Below are 24589 nucleotides of genomic sequence, written 5' to 3'. Positions count from 1 at the left end.
AGTTGAACTGAACTGTAGAGGCAAGGAAGAGAGAAATAAAAATGGCTGGGAAGTAGAACATGAGTCTATGGGCTATTGTTTCACTGTGAATGTATGTGCAAAGAGACTGAAACATAAATAGAAGCCTAGTTTCATGTGTTTATCTAATGGACTTCACCGCTTTTAAGACAAGGAAATTCAATGAAGAAAATGTCATGTCAGAGGATAGAAAGTTGAGAGACACTTTGCTTAACTGAAATAATAAAATTAATTGGTTCAGAGAAACCAGATACACAGAACAATGAGTAGGTGACATGATCTTAAAGGATCTGGTCACTGTAAAACAAACTGAAGAATTGTTCTGAATTATTCAGGTTATTCACAGAGAACAAACTGTGCTCCTGTAGCTAATAGGGAATGTATTTTTTATAAGCTATTTATAGGAATAGGATGTTCACACACCAGAATCTGCACAGTGATCAAAGAACACCACCTATATTAAATGAAATGATTGTTAGAACAAGTTCAGCCTTAGGCCACTAAGTTAGTTTTGAAATACATTTTGAGGAAATACAAGATTTCCATGACGGTTAAAATCAGCTGTTAATTTAGAACTAATTGTTGCTTAGATTTTGTCTTTGCATTTAGTCACTAATCCTCACTAATCCTGAGACATGTTAAAGCCTGAAATGTTCACTGAAGCAGAACTCAATAAAGGTTAGGTTCCATTATTTAAGGGAAGAAGTCCAAACAGAGAAAGGGAAATTCACCCAGTTACACAATAACAGTGTACCTCTTCAGTTCTGCTTGAAACTTACCATGATAAATGGGCCTTGTGCTGACTCCTCTGCCCAAGGAAGAAATGAACAAGAAAAAACTAAGTTGCTCATTTGTTAATGTTGAATAATATCTCTGAACTTTTCTTATCCATTTAACTTAACTGCTACTTTGTATTCATAAAGGATCTAATCCCCAAACCCTCCAAAGTCATTGGGAAGACTTCTCTTTGAATTTAGTTGGCTTTGAGTCAGGCTCATAACATCTATGCCTTGAGACCATTCTCTTCACAAGTGCTTGTGCCTGTTCATGGTTTTCCTAACTCATTCTGTACATATGCATATACATCATCCCAGATCTTCCAAGAAACAATTGTTTTGAGAATTAAAATATCAATTTTTATTCACTGATGTTGAAACCCAATTCAGTTCCCACTGAAGTCAGTGGCAAAACTCCCCTTGGCTTCTGTGCGAGCAGGCGCTAGCTAGTGCCACCCCCACTCCACTTAAAAGCAGCTTGGTAAATAACAATTTGATACAATAAATCATGTACAGAGGAGTATAAGGGAACAAAGGTGGTAATTACAGGTAGCAGACAGATCCTTTGCTCCCAGACCTATGTACAAAATGCAATTAATTCATTAAATCCATTATTTTTATTCAGAATTAAATTTGCTGAACTATACTGGTGTACATTCAAGTTGAATAGAGCCCTTGGCTTCTTCAGGAGGTGCTTGGGATTTAATTATTCTAAGCTAGGTAATAGGGAACTATCAAGAATGACATGGAATGTTTGTTCAGCATTCAGAGAATGCATGTCTCTTTCAGCCAGGAGCTACGATACTTAGATAGGACACCCTGTGAACAGCATTAATGTATTCCAGTTGCACTTGTCTGTGGTTGCCTAGTTTTAGTTAAAAATACAATGAAAAGAAGCTGTCAGCAGCTCTGTGGGGTTCTGAATTAATTGTGTTTCATGAGGCATGTACACACATACTAAGCTGACTTAAAATAACGCGACACAACTAAGTCAACTTAACCAAGTTGACTTAAGTTAAGCCATGTTCGAGCGTATACACATACAGCTCTGTGACATGGTGGTAGCCATCTTGTGAGCTAAGTCAACTTAACTAGTGCAACACAAGATAATACATCTTGGAGGTACATTATCTTGCACTGCATTTAAGTCAACTCCGCTCCTCATGTGTGTGCACACTCTGACAGTTAAGTTGACTTAAAATAATTAAGCTGCTTAACTCTCAGAAAGTTAATATGTGTGTATGTACCCATGGACAGCAAACAGATTCCTTTCAGCATCACAATAATCAAGTTGTAGCATGCACTGTCATCCTATTTTATACATCTATATATTTTATTTATATATATATATATATGCTATTATGCGCCTGAGAGTCCTATGTGGAGGCACTGAGCGTGGTGGTGCATGACTGGACAGCTGTTAAGCGGAGAAGGGAGCTCCTGCCTGCTGGGGGAGGGGACATGGGGTTTGTGGGTGGCTGTGGGGTTTGTGGCACCACTGGGCCAGGCCAACTGTCTCTGTTCCTCCATGTGGGGCTTCTAGGACTCCAGCAGAAAGCCGCATGTGGAGACACAGAGCCCACCTGACCCAATGGCATGCAATTTCATACCTCCATGTGTGGCTTCCTGCTGGAAACCTGACATGGAGGCAGGGAACTGGCTTGGCTGGTTGGTGCATGGCTCCCACCTGCAATGACTCAAGCCCCACGTGCTGGTATGGAGCCAGCCTGGTCTGGTCTCAAGGTGCACCCAAGCGGGTTGGACCGGGCTGGCTCTGTGTTACCATGTGTAGCCTCTGGGACTCAGCTGAAGCCATGTGCTACCAGGGACTCTGCCTGCCATGGCCATGAGCACCCTGAGGACCCACCATCTGTTGCTGCTGAGCTGCTGGCAGTGGGGGCTGTGCACCATGTGGGGATGGGGAATGTGCTAATGACCTAACCCTTGAACATCTCTGTTAGCTGAGGAAGCATTATCATCCCCATTTTCACAGGTTAAATAATATGACAGAGAGATCAAGTGGTTTTTCCCAAAGTCATAGGGAACTAAGTATGCTGGGCCCAAAATTAATTAATCAGACTCTTTTTTCAATGTCTTTGAATTTGTATAGATCTCTGAGAGTGAAAGGAGTTGATTACAGAGCATATTGGCCTACCCATAAAAAATGTAGTTCAATGATACATACATGCATTGGAATGCAGGGAGGAAACTGCCATTTGTCCCATTGTGGTAGTCACCAGTCTCAAACTGGTGTCTTATTGTATTTCTGTCTCTTTTGCTTTTTATTCCCCAGTCCATCAATATTATGGAACGGACTTTGCAGAAATATGGAAGCTATGAAAAGTTTGAACAGGTCACTGGAGGCAGCCTGCTGACCAAGAGTCGCATCTGGAATCATGTCAGGAAATACATGGTGAAAGAAGGCTGCCTGGGTGAGGTAGGATGCATACAGAGTCAGCAGCTACTTAAACCACAGAATCAAACATTAGAAATTAACTAGACTATAAATCCAGTCAGGAAGAGGTCTTACATTTTTTCCCTGATGGTTTGTCTAATGTCATTTTTCAGCAATCATAACACTAGCTTTCACTACTTTTCTTGGGAGACTAACTCTAAATAGGAGAGTCATGCTGGGATTTCACCTGATGGACCTCATGTATTTGTCCAGTCTGGTACAATGTCCACATATCTCTTGCAACTCATTTAAGTCCTGCTGTGGTGGATTAAGGGAGAATCATGTACGTATACTTTAACTGGGCCCTTCACACACGACCTACTTTCTTCTTTGATTTCCATTTGTTTGCTCAACAAGGGCCATGGGGCTGAATGACAGCTTGCCACACCTTTCTCTCTCATGTCGCCTCCATGGTTTGGCTTATCTGTCAGCCTTTCTATTCTAAACTAGATTTGTCAGTGTCAATACATTTGATTGATTTTTGTGAGTTGATTTGTTTTCCCAAATAAAACGTGCAGTCTTGTTTCAGATCTGAAACAGGGAAATATTAAGGTGAATGTTAGAACAAAATGTGTTTTAAAGGAGGATTGAAAAGCTTTTTATCTGACAAAAATAGTCAGTCACGGGTCTGTCCCCTACTGTCTTTGAGATCAGTAGTGCTTGAAAGTGGAAGGTACTGCAATTTTTACCATTTCAGGTATTAGTCGCATCAGTAGTGCACTATGTAGAATTCTGAGGCACGGATATTGGCAGGACGGGTACCAGGTGGGTTTAAAAAAAAGAAAAGCTTACTTGATCTTTTCTTGCTTTACCATGTATTAAAAAAAAGGTCTGAAATTTTTTTAAGAAGGTCTGTTTCCCTGAACATTTCCTAAACCTTTAAATACAAAGTCTTATGTGCCTTATTTTCTGGGGTTTGTTGTGTAGAAGCTTATATCCAGAATTATCCAACCTAACAAAAAGTCCAGTTCATCTTACTTCATTCAATTTTATAAAAATCAGCAAGAGTTGAAGGCAGAAGCTGCATTAGTCTGAACAGAAAAGGACTGTGCTGAGATCACATATGTTAAACAAGAAGAGTGTGTAACCTGAAATCAGTGAATGAAAAATGAGCGTGTCAGAAACTAGACCAGAATTGATAAACAGCATTCTGACAGGAAGGACTCTTCTGCCCTCTTCTAGGTGTCCATAAATCAGGGGTGGGCAAAATGTGGCCTGTGGGCCAGATCTGGCCAGGAAGGCCATTCTATCCGGCTACAGGGCCCCTAAAAAATTTAGAAAATTAATATTTATCTGCCCTTGGTTCCTGTCAAAAATGTTCCTGTGTTCCCGCTTTTCTCTGCACTCAGCACCAGCTTTTTCCCTGCTGGCGAGCAGGGGGTCAGGGCTGTGCGCTGCCTCCCGCCTGTACCGCAGGGCTGGGGGCACTGGGTGTGAGTGGGCGCAGGAGCCAGCGGGAACACGGGGCCCACACAGTGCCAGCAGGGTCCAGAGCAGGGTGGCAGGAGCACGAGCTCCCAGCCAGCAGGGTGGGAGCTGTGCCAGCTCCTCCCCTCCCTGCTGGTGTAGCCTAGCTCGGCTCCACAGACCCCTGCCAGCCTGTGTCCCACTTTGGGCCCCACCAGTGCTGGCCCGGGGACACTGGTCACAAGACATTGGAACATTAGTCCCAAAATGGTGACCAGTAGGCGGGGCACTTGTCAAGGGGGGGGGCTACCCATGCAGCCCTCAATAGCCTGCCAAAACTGGGTAGGTGGTCCTCTGCCCGAAATTATTTCCTGACCCTGCCATAAATTAACCCCAATGCTAGAACAGGTAGACTGGAAGGTTTATTATAATGGCTTCCACACATACCACCTCCTAGGACCCAGGGATCCCACCATGGGATCCTCATCCCGGTCATGAGAAATGACTTGACAGAACAAAACTAGAAGATGACTCAGTGATATTCAACCTCTGCTGGCTTCAGTCAAGTTGAATAGTGCTTGGGATGTGTGTTGAGTCTGTCTCTGTCTAGTAGCAAAATTGCTGTTGCAATTAAAAGTCAGCACCAGAAAGAGAAGTTTAATTCTCTCTCTGTGCTTTTTTCTCTTCCTCGGTGTGTATATCTTGTGTGGCCAGAGTCCAACACCAGCATCAAACTAGCAGGTTCAGCCCATCTGGATTAAAGGTTTTCTCTTTTACCCAAAAGGACACCTCCACTCCACTCTTTTAATATCATTTAAAGACTGTTAGGTTCCCTCCTATAAAATCTTTCTCCAGTTAAAGGGAAGAGATGTTGTTAAAACGAATGCCTTATTGGTAATTTTCACTTCAGATGCTTGTTTTCATAGGAGTTTTTTTTACTTCCTTTTCTGCACCTCTGATAAAGGCTATAGAGCTTTTTATTTATGTTAGTCACGGGAGTAAGCAGACTGAAGTGACTGCACTAAAAACCCTGAATCATATCTGTTTAATGTTGAACAATGACAGGCTTATGCTTTTTTGCATCATAAAGAAGCAGAAAAGTGTATGATGTTTCTATTCCCTAATTCAGGGTAACTTTTAAATTGTGATTTTTTAAATTTTTTTGTAAAAGGTTTAAGCACAAATACATTCCATCAATTAAAGTCTCTCTGATTTTGTTCAAATTCAACCGAAGAATACTTGTTTGTGCATTTGTAAGCTCTTTGTGCATCGTCAGTTCCCACTCCCCTCTCCCCCACCTCCCCTGTGGATCAGTTAGGCTCCAATTCTGCAATCATATCTGTATAGTCGAATTCTTAGACTATGTAGAGCAGTGCTTTTCTGACTGCTACCAAACTTTTCCTCAAAATGACCCCATTTATGGCCCCATTTCCTCAGCATGGCCCCTCACTCCCAACCCATGCCCCACACCCCCATGACCCCCTCTGCTGATGTTGTAACCCTTTTTGGGGTCATGACCCATAGTTTGGGAACCACTGATATAGAGCCACCTGATATCAGTGAGGCTTCAGAGATAACTACAGACTTTCTGGAGAGGCAAAAACTTCTCACATGGGTCTTAATTTGGGAAACTATAAGAGGTGAGTGACCAAGTCCTGGTGGAACATAATAAGAATGGGAGGAAGAGTAGAAGAGGCAATAGCAGGGAAAGAAAAGAGCTCTCTTATACCTAAGATGTCTTGTCTTCTTAGATTGTGGTTCACCTCACCGAGGACCTGCTTTCTCGGGCCTCAATGATGGTAGTCAATGGCCGTCCAACTCTGACTATCAATGTTTCCACTGCACGTGAGCATTGGCTGGAAGGGATGCTGAGGCATGAAATAGGTATGGACAAATGTTATTTATTCTGCCTACAGCAGAGACTATATGCATTGTTATTTACTATTTTTCAGTATACTAGACTAGACCCTGTACATTACAAGGCTTGACCCTTGCCTGAAAGAGCTTACACTGTAGATGTGTTAAAGAAATATGTGTAGACTGTAATAAAGGTAGAAACCCCAGCAGATAGCTTTAAGATATATGGATATAGGACATTTTTCCCAAAGAACTGTAAATCTGGAAAACTCCCCTATTTTTGATCCAGGTTAGCAGGAAGTTTCTGTAAGGTTTTCTAGGTTCTGAATGAGCTTTTGCATTTAGAATATCAAAACCAGATGAAATCCAGGGGATCTGAACAAGTTAATCCTTGAGTTTTTAGCTCTGGGTGTCCTGCACTAATGTTATATCTACCCTGTTGTAAAAGAGCAGCAGCCACCTCCTCTAAGGATAAGAATATCTGAACAATTTACTGCACAGTAAAAAGGGGCAGGGCCTTATTGCATGTTGGTTGCTTTGCAGCAACTCCCTGTGTTTCCAAGCTTTTACCTTGCTGTTAAATGGAAGCCCACCTGTGATAACTTATCCTCCAAAGGGCTAAGCTACTGTGAGTTAGCTTCTACTTGCTGGTTGTGTCTACATGAGACACTTTACTATGCAGTAGACTAATCTACTGCACAGCAAAGCATATCACCATGTAACTGTGCAGGAGCTAGTTCACAGTAGTGCAGTTACATAACTGATCAAGAGCAAGTTGTCCCAACCCTGGCTCTGAGATCAGAGCCAGTCCCAGCAGCAGGCATCTGCCTGGAGTAGGGAGCAGTGTCCCAGCCCTGGCTCTGATCTTGGAGTTGGGCCCTAGAGCTGCCTCCTGCAGGGGAAGGGAACATTGTCCCCACCCCCGCTCCACCATCAGAGTAGGGGTCGGGCAACAAGCAGCTGCTGGGGGTAGGGGTGAGGGTGGGAGGCAGCATCCCAGAGGTAAGAAAGCTCCCCTCATCTCCTTGGAGCCCAGGCCTCACCTCAGTGTCCCCTGCAGCCCAGGACTGGCACTTGCAGGAGCACAGAGCTTCTCCTGGCTGCCATATAGTAGCAGATCAGGGCAGGAGTATCCCTGCCCTGATCTGCTCCCACTGGGATCAGATTTTCTCCTGATGGACACATTTTGGCTTATTTTATCATTGTGCTACTGGTTGTCAACATTCAAAGTGCCATGTTTTTTTCTTTTTTTAGGAACCCATTATTTTCGGGGCATGAACAACAACAGCCAGCCTTGGTGCAATTGGAATGGACGTAAAAAGCATGGTTTAAAGCCAATCAATCCTACTGAAGAAGGTTTGGCGAGTATTCACAGTGTCCTGTTCCGAAAGGACCCTTTCCTGTGGAGGGCTGCCCTTCTCTACTATACTGTCTATCAAGCTAGCCAGATGTCCTTCAGTCAGCTCTTCCAGGATGTGGGGAGATTTGTAAAGGACCCCAACACTAGGTGGGATTACTGTGTACGAGCCAAGAGGGGGTGGACTGATACATCCCAGCCAGGTTGGTTTTCTCTGCAGTCGATTCCATTCTATCTTCCTTGTCCAAAGTGGTCTTCAAAGTAAGTGCAGCCAGTTTTGGCAGAATGTAAACTTTGTGGAAAAATTCAAGTCTTTGTGTTCGTAAAGGAAGAGACAAAGAAAGGCACCATGTTTAAAGAAAGGTCAAGAAGACATATCTGATTTATACAGTAAAGGAATTAAGAGAGACACTACAAGTAAATTTAGGTTCACAACTTGCATGCCTTTAACATCCTGTAGACTGAGCTTGTGACCAGAGTGCTGTTGCAGCACTTTACTGGCAGAGACCACATTCTCTTCCTTTCATTTCTGTCTTTGACTCATTGACTCAACTATCTGTTTAGTATAGGGGGAAAAGTTTTCAAGCTGTGGCATAAATGTATATAATGTTAGGAAATAAAATTACTGTATTTACTTGCCTACCATGCTCAACTTTTTCCCAAAAATTAGCCTTCTGAAATTGGGGTGCAGGTCTTAGGAGAGGAAGATGATTTTCTGCCCAGAGGACAAGCATGGAAATAGTGTAAGATGGCTGCTGTTTCTTTTCCTTCTCTTCTCTCCAGCAGCTGCATGGAGGCAGGGGCATATCAGGGGAAGGGATACAGTGGAGTCGTTGAATCTCACTTTGATTCCTAATCCAATCAAAGTTTAAAAACAACTGCCCAGCAGCAGTAGTGACATTTGTACTCAGGCAGTGCTGATGGAGTCAATTAACTTCCTGGGTCATTATAATCTACCTTCAATAGGTGTTAACGATCTTCTCTCCCTTTTAATGGTCCTGACTATCTACTAATCAAGCTATCTTTTCGTCAGTATTTTTGCTGCCTATTAGCTACTCCTGGGCTCTTTTCTCCTACTTCATAGCCCTGCAGGCTATTTTTAGTTCTAGATCTTCAAATCCTAGATCTGCCAGTGGAGTCCAGTCTTCAACAGCAGCTACGGTTTCAGCTTTTGCCTGAGCAGCCAAAATCTGCTAATTCAGCTGTGAAAGGGTTAAAACTGTAGCTTTTTCTGGAGCAGAAAAAGAAGGACAAGCAAACTGAAGATTAATCTCTGCCCCTGCTCTATGAAGCCATACATCTGGAAAACCTTCATTCTGTCTTCCCAAAAACAAGATGTATGTCTTATTTGGGAGCAGGTGGTATGCAAGAAAATACCATGATTTTCTGCATAACTATTTTTGGTACATGTCTTGCTTTGAAAGAGATTGAAAACAATACCAAGTATCTGATTCTTTCAGGCTGTTTCAATAAGGATCAAGTGTACTTGGATGGCATCCTCCGGATCCTGAGATATAGGCAAACCATTGATTTTCAGTTGCTGACAGCCCTTGGAAAGGTGAGTGGAACCAATCTTTTGAGCAGAAGGAAGATGAATGCCATTTTAATAAGATCCATTCTAAATGGTTGTTAAAGATCATGAACTTCACAGGATCACTTCCCTCATGTGCTTTAGTGTTGCTGTTGCTCTTTGCTTCACTTCGATTTTTATTTTCCATTGTCCATAAAATGGAAGATCGCTGTCCATTATGATAATTGGACTTGAAAAATAGTCTGGGTCAGAGAGAGCTTTGAGGGTTTAATCCCTCCTGTGAGGTTTCCTTCATCACCTTACTATGTGGTTCTGGTTTTATAGTCACAGATTTCCCTTTACCCTTTCCTGTCTTTAAAGTGGTTATCTTCCAAAGAGGTTTTGAGCACCCTTCTTAAGCCAGAAACAAAATTCAGTGCATTAAAATACACTTTCATAAAAAGGTTGGGTATGTTTAGGACATGAAACAAAGTAGAGTTCACAGTTTGAAATGGACATAGTCCACACAGTCACAAACTAGATTTTTAGCCCAGTTCTGATATACTGTCAACATTATTTGATAATATGTCACTACACTTAATCAGTGTGATAAGGGTTACTAGCAGCCTTTGCCCATGGTGAAGATGCAGCTATATCAACAGGATATTTTGTTGTCTCAGCTCATGTCCTTTGGGTAGATGGTATAACTAATCTGGAAGAAGCACCTTATGGACTAACTAAATAATCTGAAATAAAAATCCCTCCTGCAGTGTCCCATAGGAGGCTCAGCTGACACAGCCATACCTACCAGAGATGGCAGAGTGACAATTTGATAAGTAAGCAGCTTCTCCCTGATATCTGCTTCCAGGGAGTTCCCATCACCCCTGGGGGCTGTCTTTCTAGAGCCAAAGCTTTTATAATGGTGTTTCAGGGGTGTAGGTTGTAGCTGTATTGGTCTAAGGACATAGGCAGATAAGGTTCTTTGGGTAAATCAAATATCTCTTATTAAACTAAAATACTTGGAAAAAATCTTCTTTGAAAGCTTTTGGGTACAAATGCCCTTTGTCCGGCAGAGGAAGTGTCTGCAGTTGGTCTGTACTCTTCCATACTCCATAAATGCTGACCTTGTGAAGGAACACCTTGAGAAGCTGGATACTTTCAAGTCAGCTGACCCTGACAATCTCCATCCCGGGGTACTCAAGGAGCTGGCGAGCATCATAGCCCAGCCCCTGGCATGGATCTTTGAGAACTCCTGGCACTCTAATGTAGTGCCTGAAGACTGAAAGAAAGCCAATGTGGTGCCTATCTTCAAGAAAGGGAGGAAAGTGGATCTGGCAAACTACTTGCCCATTAGCCAGACAGACCTCTATCCCAGGGAAGGTCTTAGAAAAGTTTATTGAAGAGGCCATCCTTAATGGACTGGTCAACGCCAACATCCTGAGGGATAGCCAGCATGGGTTTGTTGTGGGTAGGTCTTGCTTGACCAATCTCATTTCCTTCTAGGACCAGGTGACCTATCACCTGGACAAGGGAGAAGAGGTTGATGTCATATATCTTGACTTCAAAAAAGCCTTCAATCTGGTATCCCATGATCACCTTTTGGCGAAACTGGCCAATTGTGGCCTTGGGTCCACCATGATCCGCTGGCTGGGAAATTGGCTCCGTGGTTGGACCCAGAGGGTGGTAATTGATGGAAGTCAATCATCATGGTGTTCTGTGAGAGACAAGTGGGATGGGGGGTGTGGCGGGGAGGGAAGTGTTTGAAAGAATGTAGCTGTAGTCAATGGATGAAAGACAAGGGGGGAGGGAGGGGAGAGGGAATATAGCTGATAAAAAACTGGAGAGGTTACCTAGGGAGTCAGATGTTAGGCAGGTTATATGTCATAATTCAGTGTTTATATTTAGTCCATGATTTCCCATAAAAAATTCAACAAGTATCACCCTTCCATCAGACTCTCTAGAATACTCCAACACCATCATTTCCTTTTTAGACATATCCAGAATGGTAAAATACAGACCACCGTATACAAGAAACCCATGGACCAACATACATATTTGCACAGAACCAGTAATCATCCTAAACACAGCAAGAATCCTGTAATATACAGCCAAGCCCTCTGATACCACCAAATTTGCACTGAGGAAAACACCCCTGATCATCACCTCGCAAATCTCAAAAGGGCCTTTACTCAACAAGTACACTCCTCCAGAGAAATAGATCACACTTTTGAAAGAGCCACCCGGATACCATGTGAAGAATTGCTGCAGTACAGAATCCCTCCCCGCAGCATGAATCACACACCACCGGTTATGACATATCATCACTCCCTGAAACCTATACAGAAAATCCACAAACAGTTGCAACCCATTCTAGGAAGAGACCCAGTTCTTAAAGAGATCTTTCCAGAACAACCCATGCTAGCCTTTAAGCAAGCACCAAAACTTGCCAACCTCATCATCAGAAACAAACTTCCTATGGCCCAAAATACCAAATGGATTTAGACCATGCCAGGACAAGAAATCTAAAACCTGCCAACACATCTCCACCACCCCCACAATTACTACACCACAAAACAGAACCACCAACATTCCTGGATCTTACACCTTCACCTCCAGAAAATATGTAGGAGAAACCAAACAACAACTGTGTACCAGAATGAGTGCACAATGAAAATCCATTAAAGACAAGAATACCCTATCTATCAAGGACAATTACCTGTGGAGGCACATTTCTCACAAGAAAACCACTCTTTCTCCAATCTCTCAGTTCTAATCCTCCAACGGAACTTACGAAACACCTTTCACAGGTGAGTGTACAAACTTCACGTCATCAACCTACTGGATACAAAAAATCATAGACTAAATATAGACATTGTATTTATGACACATTATAACCTGCCTATCATTTGACTCTCCAGGTATCTCTCCACTTTTTACCAGCTATATTCTTTCCCTTACCCCCTGCCCATGCCCACTGACAAAAATACATCCTTTCCCCTCCCCACGCCCACCTCTCTCTCACATATTGACTACCTCAATTTACATTTTCATTGACTGGCTTTCTTGCATGTATACTGGCCTCTGGCTGCTTTACTACTCCATCCAGGAACAGCACAGACCAACTGCAGATGCTTCCTCTGCCTGACAAAGGGTATTTGTACCTGAAGGCTTGCAAAGAAGAATTTTTCCAACGATTCAAGTTGGTTTAATAAAAGAAGTTGGATTTACCGAAAGAGCCTTGTCTCACAGTGGTGTCATACTTTCAACTTAACACAAGGGTTTTGTTAGATGTTACCTATCTTGCTCGCTAAATGCTCTTAAGATGGCTCCCATGTGTTAAGAAAGGAAAAGATGAGCTAACTCTTATGGCTGTGTGAAGCTTTAGTCAGTGATTCGATTCAGTGGAGATTTGGCCTGATTTGACAGCTAAATCTCCAAATCCAAATCAAATTGGGAGAACCTTTAATCTCTCCAAATCGAATCAGAACCCTCTGAATTGATTTGGAGAGATTCAATGATTCGGACATAGACACAGCTTTAAATTTCTTTTTACATACCTCAAGGTACCAGGCAGGTCACGAATGTTGAGATGCTGGGGTGGATGGAGCATCCCATGGGAGCGTGGCAGGCGAGACCCCCGGCATGCTCAGCAGTGGGGGACCCCTGCCCTGCCCTGCACCCTCCCTGGCTCAGCGATCGGCCACGGGGGGATCCACCCCTGGGGGACTCCCCCAGACCCAGAAGGCACCAGTCACCGAGCTGGGGAAGCGGGGGAGGGGTCCCCCTTGCACTCCCCAGTGGACCCGGAAGTGGTTTTGCTTCTTCACTAGAGAAGGAAACTACAACAGGAGTCATTGGCTTAGTGAAGTTAATATGACGCTCTTGTTTTTAAACTATTTCAGGAAGGCAACACAATTGACCTGGAGTTACACAAGGGATAAATTTGGCTTTGTAGTTTTAAGCTGTATTTGACTACTACTAGATTGTATTGTGTGGGACAGTAACATGATTTTATGCATAGGTGGCAGTGGCTACAGTGCCAGTAGTTAAGGTTGCAGTGTTTTCATTGTAAAAGCTTGTTCTCAGTTGCTTACAACTTTTGCTAAAGTTTAACTATTCGGGCTGACTTTTGAGGAGCAGGTCAACCAAGATATTTTATCTGTTTTTAACTGAAGTCCTATTTACCCATGTTGAAAAATGTGAATAACTGTTTCCATAGGTAGCAGTAGCATACTTTGGAATCGATGAGGCCTGGTTGTGTGGAGGAGGGGGTGCATCTTAGTGTCAGGCCTGTGGCTTTCTGTCACATGTTTCTATATATAGCTTAACTAGAATGTGTCCCATCTTAACAGGTCTGCTTAGATCTGAATCACTTTGTAGGTGTTTGCTTTCCAAGCAGGAATTATTTGGCTACTGCAACCCAGGGATTTATTTATGTGTTCAAACAGGTGGCTTTCCCCACCTGCTCTGCAAACACAGTTTGCAGACTATGCCAAGTCCAAGTTTACTCCTTTCCTGCAGTCTGACCATAGTAAAAGCAAGAAGATCAGTCCCCCTCACCAGACCTCGCTGCTCCTATGGTTCCTTCAGACCTAGCATTTCTTTCCTGCCAAAGAGTCACTCTCCCTTAAAAAGCTATCTGCCTCGGGGTGAGTCACCAGAGCCCATTTTAACTTTTTCTTAACAGGAATAAGCACCTGCTAACAGGGCTGTGTCAAGGAAACACCGTGATTAAGGCTTTGGCATTCCAGAAAAGCTGCATTTTCTCCCATGACCGAAATGGAACATGGGAGCACTGTGAGGATTTGCAGAAAATATATGCAGCACTATCAAGCACTCTGCCACTTAACACACTCTGTAAAAATAAATAACATATCTTGTATTGGTTTCTCATAGATTTCATAGACATTAGGGCTGGAAGGGACAAAACAAAACTCACTCTTAACCAGTCATTGCACGAACATTTTGCTTTGCAAGATAGTATAAAAACAAAACTATAAAATTAACTTGATCCAGCACATGCCAGGCTAAAAAACTCGAACTAAGGAATTGTGTAGGGCCAGATTCTGCAGAAGTGCTAACGGGGGGTGGGGGGGAAGAGTGCTTTGGATGATCTTGGCTTTGGATGGCTTCTTTAGTGAACATGCAGTCCTCCATGTTCCAGTCACAGTGCTGCCAGTCCTCATTGGGCTATTTGTTTTTAAAGCTCCAGCTCCAGGAATCAAGAGATTATAGAACAATCTTAGCTTTAATTTTTTTTAAAATAGTATTTTCAAGCCCAAATGTGAGCAATTAGAGCTTTAAAACATAACCTGAATGCAAACCCTAACTATTGTGTGGTGGGTAAACCAAGGATCCAAGAACTGGCTCATGATTTTTTGACTGCTTAGGATAAGTGATACTGCATTTATCATTTGGAACATGTTAGTTCCTAACACAAACCATTCTTGCAGAGTTTTCCACAACTGCAGTTAACTAAAGGGTGAGTGCTTTGGATCTGGCAACACTTCTGCTTCCCCAAAGCTTATCTGAACTTTTTTGAGGCCTTCCCTCAATCCTGCCTTTTCTATATATTGAAAAATAGAATGCTAATTTAGAAAAAGAATAGAAAAGCATTCTTTTTCTAAATTAGTTAGTTCATCTGCATTATCAGTCACTGGAGCCCAGATCTGCTGTCACTCAAGTCACTTGAGTTTGTCCATTCACCTCACTGTAAGCAGAATTGGGATTGCTTCGACAGCATGTAGTCATTTTCCTGAAGTTGCAGTCAGACTCTAGAATTGCCTCCAGACAAAGGGTACTTTTACATGTGCTCTGGGGGTGGGGGGTGGTGGCACTTTAATTTGAGTGGTTCTGGCAGCTGTTCAAATTAAAGCACTACAGTGTCTCATGTATGAGCATCCCCACAAATAAAAATGGCAGTGAGGGCACTTGAACGAAGTTTGTTCGACAAGCTTTAGTTCAAGCACCACCACTGCCATTTTTAAGCTTGGGGACACTGACACATGAGTCATGGGAGGCTGCTGGAGCACGGTAATTAACACACTCTATTAATCAAGTCTGCTCCCATGCGCTGGAATTGCAGCGTGTCAGAGCAGCCTCCACGCTTGTGTACGGGCACCCATAAATTCAAGCAATCTGCTTCAAACCTGCTGTGCCTTTGAATCTTATTTTGTTGCCAGCTACAGAAGCATAAATAAATAAATAAATCAGATTTTGCTTATGGATAAAACTAAGGAAGTGTACAGGTTGGGTGGACTGTAAGGTGGATAGAAAACTGGCTGGATTGTTGGGCTTAAAGGGTAGCAGTCAATGGCTTAATGTGTAGTTGGCAGCTAGTATCAAGTGGAGTGCCCCAGGGGCAGTTCTGGAGCCAGTTTTGTTCAATATCTTCATCAATGACCTAGAAGATAGGACAGAGTGCACCCGCAACAAGTTTGCAGATGACACCAACCTGTGGGGAATAGTAGATACACTGGAAGGAAGGGTTAGGATTCAGAGAGACCTCAAGAAATTGGAAGATTGGCTCAAAAGAAATCTCATGAGGTTCAGCAAGGACAAGTGCAAAGTCCTGCACTTAGGACAGAACAATCCCATGCACTGGTACAGTCCGGGGACCGACTGGCTAAACAGAAGCTCTGCAGAAAAGGACCTGGGGGTTACAATGGACAATAAGCTGAATATGAGCCAACAGTGTGCCCTTGTTGCCAAGAGGGCTAATGGCATATTGGGATGCCTTAGTAGGAGTGTTACCAGCAGATCGAGGGAAGTGATTATTCCCCTCTATTTGGCACTGGTGAGGCCACAACTGGAATACTGTGTTAAGTTTTGGGCCCCCTACTTTAGAAAGGATGTGGACAAATTGGAGAAAGTCCAGCAAGGGACAACAAAATGGTGAAGGGGCTGGGGGACATGACTTCTGAGGAGCGGCTGAGGGAACTGGACTTCTTTAGGGAACTCAAGAACAGAAAGTTAAGAGCGAATTTAATAGCAGCCTTCAGCTACCTGAAGGATAGTTCCAAGGAGAATGGAGCTAGACTGTTCTCAGTGGTGGCAGATGACAGAACAAGGAGCAATGGTCTCAAGTTGCAGCAAGGGAAGTTTAAGTTAGATATAAGGAAAAACTCTCTCTCTAGGAGGGTAGTAAAGCACTGGAACAGGTTACCCAGAGAGGTAGTAGAATCTCCGTTCTTGGAGGTTTTTAAGACCTGGCTAGACAAAGCCTTGGCTGGGATGATATAGGTGGGTATGGTCCTGCTTTGAGCAGGAGGTTGAACTAAATTACCTCCTGAAGTCCCTTTCAACTCTAGTTTTCTCTGATTCTATGAAATTTTGCAAATATGCAAAATGGATGCAGCTTGGAATTGACCCCTTTTGCTGTCCTCTAGATCTCCTATGAGGATGTGGATCGCCTGAAGGAATTAGCTGTGATTGAGAACACGAGGGTACCACACTTCATGCAGGACCACGCCCGATACATGGAACACTTGGAAAAGATCATGGAAGTCAATGAGCTGACTGACAAGGAGCTCCAGGATCTGATATGTTAAGTGTTAATCTCCTTCACTTGTGTGCAGCTGATTATACAGAACCAGACTTCATCAGAGCTCACAAAAATAGGATTCCATTTATCTTATTTGTTTGTTTTTAGCCAGATTAAAATATTTATTTCTGCAAATTGTATTTCCAAAAGAATAATGCAAACCTTGAGCTACCCATTTAGGATCTTTCTTTTATAGAAATAAGGTTATTTGAGGTTTCTTTCCAACTCTCATACTCTGATGCACTCAGACTATTGATTTAGGTTAGGGATTCCCTTGTGACCATTCTGTATCATTGTCCTTCAGGTGTTCTGCACACAAACCAGTGAGTTTGAAATGTCTTCTTTTTTATGATTACCGCTTTTGGATTCCTTTTTAGAGCCAGTCTTTGGGAACTTTTTTCCCCTTGGTTCGTTCACTTTGGCTTGATCTCTGGTCACAATCTTTACCATACTGAGGTGTAGCAACAAAACCACAGAACTGCTGTACACTGCTATATCATTCTTTTCCTAAGTCTTTCCTGTTTCATCCTGTTTGCCGCCCTGTAAAATCCCTAATATGCATCTACTCCTTCTTATAACAACGTTGAGACTTTTTTCTTCTATGGAGTTAATTTGTACTACCATACTTCATAGCTAGTGTTTCAGAAAGCTATAGTAGATGTTGCTATTTTAATGGCTATAAACAGGTTAAAAGTTGCCCACAACCTCAAAAGGGTATGTATAACTGTCCTTTGTTATACTGGACACATCTACTTGTTCACTAATGTGCCATAATTATAGTGCATTAAGTTTAGTACCTGTGATAACAGGTACTAAATGCACTGTTATTGATACTACTGCACAGTAATGCCAGCATGTCTTTTACTGGACACTAATGCTCAGTAGGCTAATTCTGCTGCACTTTAGCTTGGCTTTCTCTGTGACACACTAATGTGCAGTACAGTTAGTCTACTGTGCTTCTAGCATCTCATGTAGATGGGCCCACTGTGTCCAAATTCCAGGAAAGGGTCTTTTTTGTTTGAGAAAAAGTTTTCACATTATTTTTTTGGAAGGAAGACGGGATCAAACTGAGATTCCTTAACTAATTTTTATAACAAATCTACGTACTGGGCTATAACTTGTTTCAGCCATCAAAAACACTCCTCTGCTATATCACCTGAACCATTTAGAGTGGTTTAGGCTGCCAGGAGCTCTGTCCACACAGGCAGGCTTGTGACAGTTTTCCCCTACTAAAGTCCCAAGTGCCCTGTTCCTGTGGTTAAAGTAACCAAAATGCTCTAGCACATCTGAAGCATTCTTACCTCGAGTTTAAATTTTGGTGCTATACAAAATAAGCAGAGAAAGCACATTGCTTTATGTCTCTTTATAAAGTAATAACAAGCTTAGGTAAAGCAAGAGGGTTTTTGTCTATAGGGATCCACATTTTCTGGATGCAGAATATGATGAAAGTGCAGATTTCAGTTCCATAATTAAGGGGTAGTTGAGTTTTGCACTTAATGTATGCAAGGATTTACTTTTCATTTTACCAGGGCTAGACTGAATCTTTAGTGTCCAGTATACTCTGCCCCTAGAGCAGTCCCCGGATGAAACAGTATCACAACTTTTCCCCTTGCTCTTGTGGATGGGCACATGCAATCTAATACTGCCTGTTTCATCTCTACTGATCAGTATATTGGGAGGAGGGGATAGAGCCATGGTTACAACTACATTCTGTTCACCCACAAGTGGGCCTAATCTTCCCCTCGTCCTGCGCTGTGACAGGTTTTATGGACACATGAGGAGGAGGAGGTCATGGTCATTTGCGGGAGGGCAAGGGGAGCACGCACCTTGCGGACAGTCCTGCCCTTTACTGATAATTCTGTAGAAGCTAGTGGTCTATGATCAAAAACTGGAATAACCCTCTCCTACCCCCTCCCCACCAATTTATACATGGTAGGAAGTAGCCCTTCCAGTTTTAAATCCCTAAGGAAGCCTTTTGCCACGTGTATTAAACATGTTTGTGTGTGTGGAGGTGGGGGGGAGGTGGAAATCACGTGGCCAAAAGGGTTTGAAGGTTACAATCCATCCATTAAACCACTGCCTTGAACTCCTGTCACTTGTGTGCTGTGGTAACTGCCTTCTTGAGATGCACTACAGTTGTTCCAGGAATACAATTCGAGTTATTTTACTGAGTGGGGTATTTTATATAATGAGGACTAACACCACTTCCCAGCAGCCTTAATTTTGTATTGTTTGAAGTTTAAAATTTGTTTACTCCCATGAGCTAGTGGATAGCTCAACTCCTTCCCTCTCCTTTCTGGCCCCAAAGCATCACTGTTCCCCTTGTCCACATCATTTTGTTTCAGAGTTGTAAAGGTGAACTGATCTGACATGTGAGGGTCTCACTCTAGCTGAAATACCTTCATTTTAGTATTTAGTAACATGCCCTGACACTTGAACGAACCACCCCAGCTACTCTGCCCTGCTCAGCAGAAGTTCAGATGCGTTACGCATGTTAGTGATAGAAATTGAAGATTTTGGGCAAAATCTGTCTTTGAGATTTGGATTCAAGTCTGTGGGGGTCGCACCAGGGAATAATTTGGCCCTCTACACTGAGGCACACGTGCCATTCGGTATCAAAAGGCCATTACTTAGAGGTGAATTTTTTCTCAGCTGAAATAACCTCGGCACTTCGGTAGTTTCTTCTATAATAAATACAAACATATACTTAAGACCTCACCCCGAAGAGCGATTGCTGTGAAACCACTAAATCTACCTGTCCATATTGCTCTGGTACTGAATAGGATGGTTAAAGCCCCTTCTCAGCTGCCATTTGACTACATCACTGCACTCTGGGTTAGCTATTGAAGTGTAAGGGACTATTTTTTCTTTGCTAAAGGACCAGAATTTTATTGTTCCCTAAAGTAGTTGGTGCCATTTTACTTTACTATTCATGATGATGATGATGGTGATGTGAATAGGTGTGTTCCAGTACAAAGTTAGATTCTGGAAGTGTTGGCATAATAGTACTGTAGTAGTAGGCACAAATGTCAACCTCTGTTTTTCAGCATCAAATTTATCCTTCCAACTTCATAAGAGCATTTCTGATTTGTAATAGTAGTTTTGTAAACTTTTTGAAATTTTTATTGTGAAGAGGCATGTTCCTGAAGTTCTGTAATAAAGTATGTGGATGATACTGCATGCAAACTCTGATCACTGAAGAGGGTCATGGTGTCTGTAACATGGTAAGAGGGATCTTTTTAAGTAGAAAAATGAACACTGTCACCATCCAAAACTTCCAAATGGTCACCTCTCTTTCTCTGTGGTTTTATGTGCATGCCTCTCTCCCTCACACACATATACATCTACATACATTCACAGCCCTGTTCAATATGAGAAAATTGCGTCTATTTAAACTGATTTTAAAGTTTTTAGATGCAATATTGGTGCAACTAGGATAAGAATATTTAGTTCTTATCACCGTCTCGGCTCTAGAGCTAGACAGAATTCTTTTTCAAGAGCTGGAAAATGTTGCTGCATGCGGAAAAAAGTATTTTTCAGCAACCCTTTCCACACATAATTCTGATGTTTTTGCATGTATTGAAAACCGAAATTTATTGGCCAAACACTCAACTGGGAAAAGCTGCCAGTGTTTGATGGAACTTATTTTGGGTGCCTCATGCCTCTTCTACTCCCTGGCCAGGCTCCAAGGCCGGATTGCATCTCCCATAATGTACTGTGATGCATCAAGGGAAACACACAGCTCTGGGACATTTTGGGAGGGGTCCAGGGGCATAAACCTTGGGATTCTACTACAGCAATGGTTCTCAAATTATTTGGGGTCACACCCCCAAGTGTATTTTTAAGTTTGTCATACTGTCGGACACACCTATTATTGTGTGTTATAGATAAAAATAATATATTAATGTTTCATGACACTACATTGCTTTTCAGTAACTAAGGTAATATTGTAGAGTGGTCTTCATTTTTTCTCTTTCCCCTCCATTTACGTTTTCCTTTTCCCTTCTTCTTTCCCAATCATTTCTCTCACATACCTTATAGAAGTTTGCCACAGACCCCTGTGGGTGCACATAGGTCAGTGTGAGAAACACTGTTCAGCATTATCGTCACACTGGAGCTTTTTTGTTTCTTGAGTGCTGGTGTTACAATCTGAACTTCCATTTTGGGACTGGCACTTTCATCCAAGGAAATCACTCCCTTTATTTTTTATACATCCCTTCACTGGCTTGTACCTCCATTTCTTCACCTGAAGATCCTAGTCCCCAGAGTAAAACAGATATGCAGAGAAACCACACCTCTCGACTGCAGCATTAATATTTCAAGCAACAGCAACAAACATGTCCCTAGAAAGCAGATACTTTTGATGAAAAATGTATTTACTTGACAACCATGTTTTTTCCTAACCCCCCCCCCCCAACAAATTGGAAAATTTCCATCAACCTCCCCTTATCTTAGCCTGATTCTTTTAGCAGGAGGAACTGCCTTCCCTCCCTTACATCCACCAATGTGATCCCATTCAAACTTTTGTTAATGGCAGAAACAGAACTTCTAGCCACGCATTATGGCTTGTACTAAAAAAACCTCTCATGGGAATGAGCTTTGCTCTAGTTCAGTAGCACCTCTTAGCGTCTACTGAATCACCACCACTTTCTGGAGCTCTCAGGATTTCCTTGAGGTTTGCTGATCCAAGCACTACATTGTTCTAAAGCCTGTTTGGCTTGTGCAATGTGGCAAAAATCACTGAGGGACTGAAGAGTTTAAAAACAAAGAAGCCTGATCGTCCTCCGACATCAAATTCTGTAACTCAGGAGTAACTAAGTTGAAGTTAGTGTAAGCTGTAATATGCACGAATATAGCAAGAACCAAAGGAGTTAGAAGGCAGAATCTGTTGCCTCCCAAAAGCACTTTTACACTACGCTGAACATGTGAACAAGCCGTAAAAGGTTGTGAAAGCAGCTCCTAAGGCAATCCCACCATCTGAAGGTGGGAGTGTAGGTGTGGCATAGATGCATGGTGCAGAAAGAAGCTGGAGCACTTCAGCCTTCCACTGTTACAAGTTATGGCCCAGCCTGTAGGCCAGGTGATTGTTCCACTTTATGCCAGGGTTTATGTTATTCTCAAGAGCACCTCACAGTCTGGGAGCAGCTTACAACTGTCTGGAAGAACGAAGTAAAGAAGCTATTTCTAAAATCAGCCTTGCCTCTAAAATACTGAGTCATCCAATATCTTAAATGCTCCACAGATTGGGACCTACCCTCAGGAGGAAAATTTGATATGTTATTACCACTACTTAACCAAACATACAAACACAGAATAAGTAACTTGAAGCCACATTCTACACCAGCAAGAAAATCCATAAACTGTTATAAAACAAATAGTGAGTGGACATCATATATTATAACATAAATACAGTAAATATCCATTGCCACACATTTGGCATGACACTGTATTCAAGAAGATCACATCACAAATCAGTCCCTCTCTTACAAAAGATACTTTAAGGGACATCATCATCAAATATGGGTTTGGGAGCAGTGAGGAACAAGGATTTACAAAGCGTGTTGCTCATAGGAATATGTAAACAAAATAAACAGGATTTATCTAGATTAGAAAATCCCTTCAGGGCTTTCAACTAAAACAGCAGCATTAGGAATCAGAAAGGAAGACTGACTAGAGATAAATCTAAACGTAGGTGAATCTAATACATTGATTGCCCAGGCAGAGAAAAATGCAAAAAGTAAACAAATGGCAAAAACAGTTTAAAAGATTTTGAATTTTGTTTTAATTTTATTAAAATGTCAATACGAAATTACTGGGGGGGGGAATCTCTCTCTAGTTAGATAGTCTCCCTTTAGAATAACTTACAAAGACTAATGTAGGTAGACAAGGATCCATTAGTATTTTAGGTTCACTAAACATTTCTATCTAATATAATTATGGACTCTTCATAATTCATAAGCCATATTAAATCAAGAGCAGCAGAAGACTGAATATTGATTTTTTTTGCCATTTGTTTGTATTTATTATATATTAATATTTAAACCAAAAGGAGGTAATTAGTATTAAAGGTGAAGGCACAGTTTTGCACTTTGCAATGAAGTTAGTTAAACTTATTTCTTATTGACATTGTGTCCCATGTTAAAAGTAGTTTCTCCATTTTTTAACCACAAGGAAATAAAACTGAAATAGCTGGTAACATAACAAGGACTTTGAAAAGGTCAACTTTAATCAACTACAAAGTGTTTGCACGAGGCTCTTTCCCTTTTTACCCTTTGTCCCAAATGTCTAAGAGACATGAAGGCTGTTCAAAGCATTTAAGATAAAAATACAATTGTTTCTGGCACCAGCCAATCCATCACTGGAATAATCCCAGTCAAGGGCCTACAGCATGAAGTGAGAAACACAGAAAATAAAGTCAGAGCTCTCAAATTAAGCAGGATCAGGCCAGACAGATCTTTGGAGCTTTTAGAAACAGCTTTTTCAACCCTGGGCTCCATGCAATTTTCAATGGACATATTAAACCATGACTGCAATAGCACACTCTACTTCTCACTAACTCACAGACCATCTTTCTTCCCTCCCCACCCTTCTCTTTTATTATGTCCTTTATCTTCACTTCCTCTGTCTCCATATGTAGACTCTGTATTATTATACATGTATCCTTCCTCCCTACCTCTTTTTCCTGGCCCCTAGTCCCACTCAGTCCCTCTTCTCACCCCCTGGCTCTTTTCTAGCACTCAGTTTACCCAGTTTATGTATTTATTTATTTTTGCTCTCCACACATTTCCAACCACTGTAAGTGTCCCTAGCCCACATTACCCCTGTCCTTCTAGTCTCCTCCTCTGGTTCCCCACTCTCATGAAAATAAGCAGCACAGAAAGTCACTTTCTCTAAAACTGAACAAGGAACATTGTTAGAATAAGGGATATGACACCAGTCTGAAAGCCACCATCACTCTCAGCAGTGCTGCAGAGCTTCTGCCCAGCACATTCCTCAAATCCCTCTGTTGCCTTCCAGCTGGAACAAGTACCCACAACCTTATGCCCATTCCTCATTTCCCTCTTCCTCCATGGTCAGGCTGGAGTCCTCACCTAACCGAGCTAGAGGCAGCAGTTGTAGGAGCAGAGTTCACAAGACTGCTGTCAAAAGTCTGTCTTGTGAGAACTGGCAGCCTTGGCACTGCCATAGTTTGGGACTCACCCTGGGTTCCTGCGTAGTGAGGAAAGGTGTGGGTGCCAGTAGGCTGAGTGAGTGCTGGCAAAGGTTAATAGTATGACCCAGAGGTTAGGGTGGGTCTCGCACTGTGTTACTTGGCAGGCAGTGAGGAGAGGACCAGTATGAGGACTCCGACTCAGTGAGGGGGGGGAGCTCAATGAAACACTGCAGCATGTCAGGGGGAATGGCAGAAAGGGAATCTCACTTCAGTGCACAGTTTTAAAACGACGCTGAACATGTAGCTGCAAGCAGACCCATTGTCACCTGCATGGATTGCTGTGGAACAAAGAAGCAGGGGAAGAGCAAACCCACTTAGGGGCTCTGTTTATTCCTTAACACAAAGCAGAATGTGTTAGTGTGGAGGTTGCTCTTTGGTGTCAGCACCTTGTTGATGCTTGCTGTGGGGAGCATCTCCTGCAGTAACAGGCAAAGAGAAGACCTCCCTTCCGTG

At 42.4% G+C, this 24589-nt stretch overlaps 1 protein-coding gene across 1 annotated transcript in view; it reads left to right on the top strand.

Annotated features, from left to right (window-relative positions):
- The window catches only part of KIAA0895 (KIAA0895 ortholog), a 41369-nt gene extending 23618 nt beyond the window's left edge, over positions 1-17751 (top strand). The window contains exons 3-7 of the mRNA XM_019538651.1: positions 3088-3231; positions 6408-6540; positions 7768-8073; positions 9331-9428; positions 16769-17751. Of these exons, the coding sequence (XP_019394196.1) occupies positions 3088-3231; positions 6408-6540; positions 7768-8073; positions 9331-9428; positions 16769-16930 (843 nt within the window). The 3' untranslated portion in view covers positions 16931-17751. The remainder of the gene's footprint in view (positions 1-3087; positions 3232-6407; positions 6541-7767; positions 8074-9330; positions 9429-16768) is intronic.
- The last annotated feature ends 6838 nt before the right edge of the window (positions 17752-24589 follow it).

Source organism: Crocodylus porosus, unplaced genomic scaffold (assembly GCF_001723895.1).
Source record: "Crocodylus porosus isolate Cpor-Errol unplaced genomic scaffold, CroPor_comp1, whole genome shotgun sequence".
In the NCBI taxonomy this organism is placed as follows: domain Eukaryota; kingdom Metazoa; phylum Chordata; order Crocodylia; family Crocodylidae; genus Crocodylus; species Crocodylus porosus.
The sequence above is the reverse complement of the archived record's forward strand: the minus strand, read 5'-3'. Positions and strand labels throughout refer to the sequence as shown.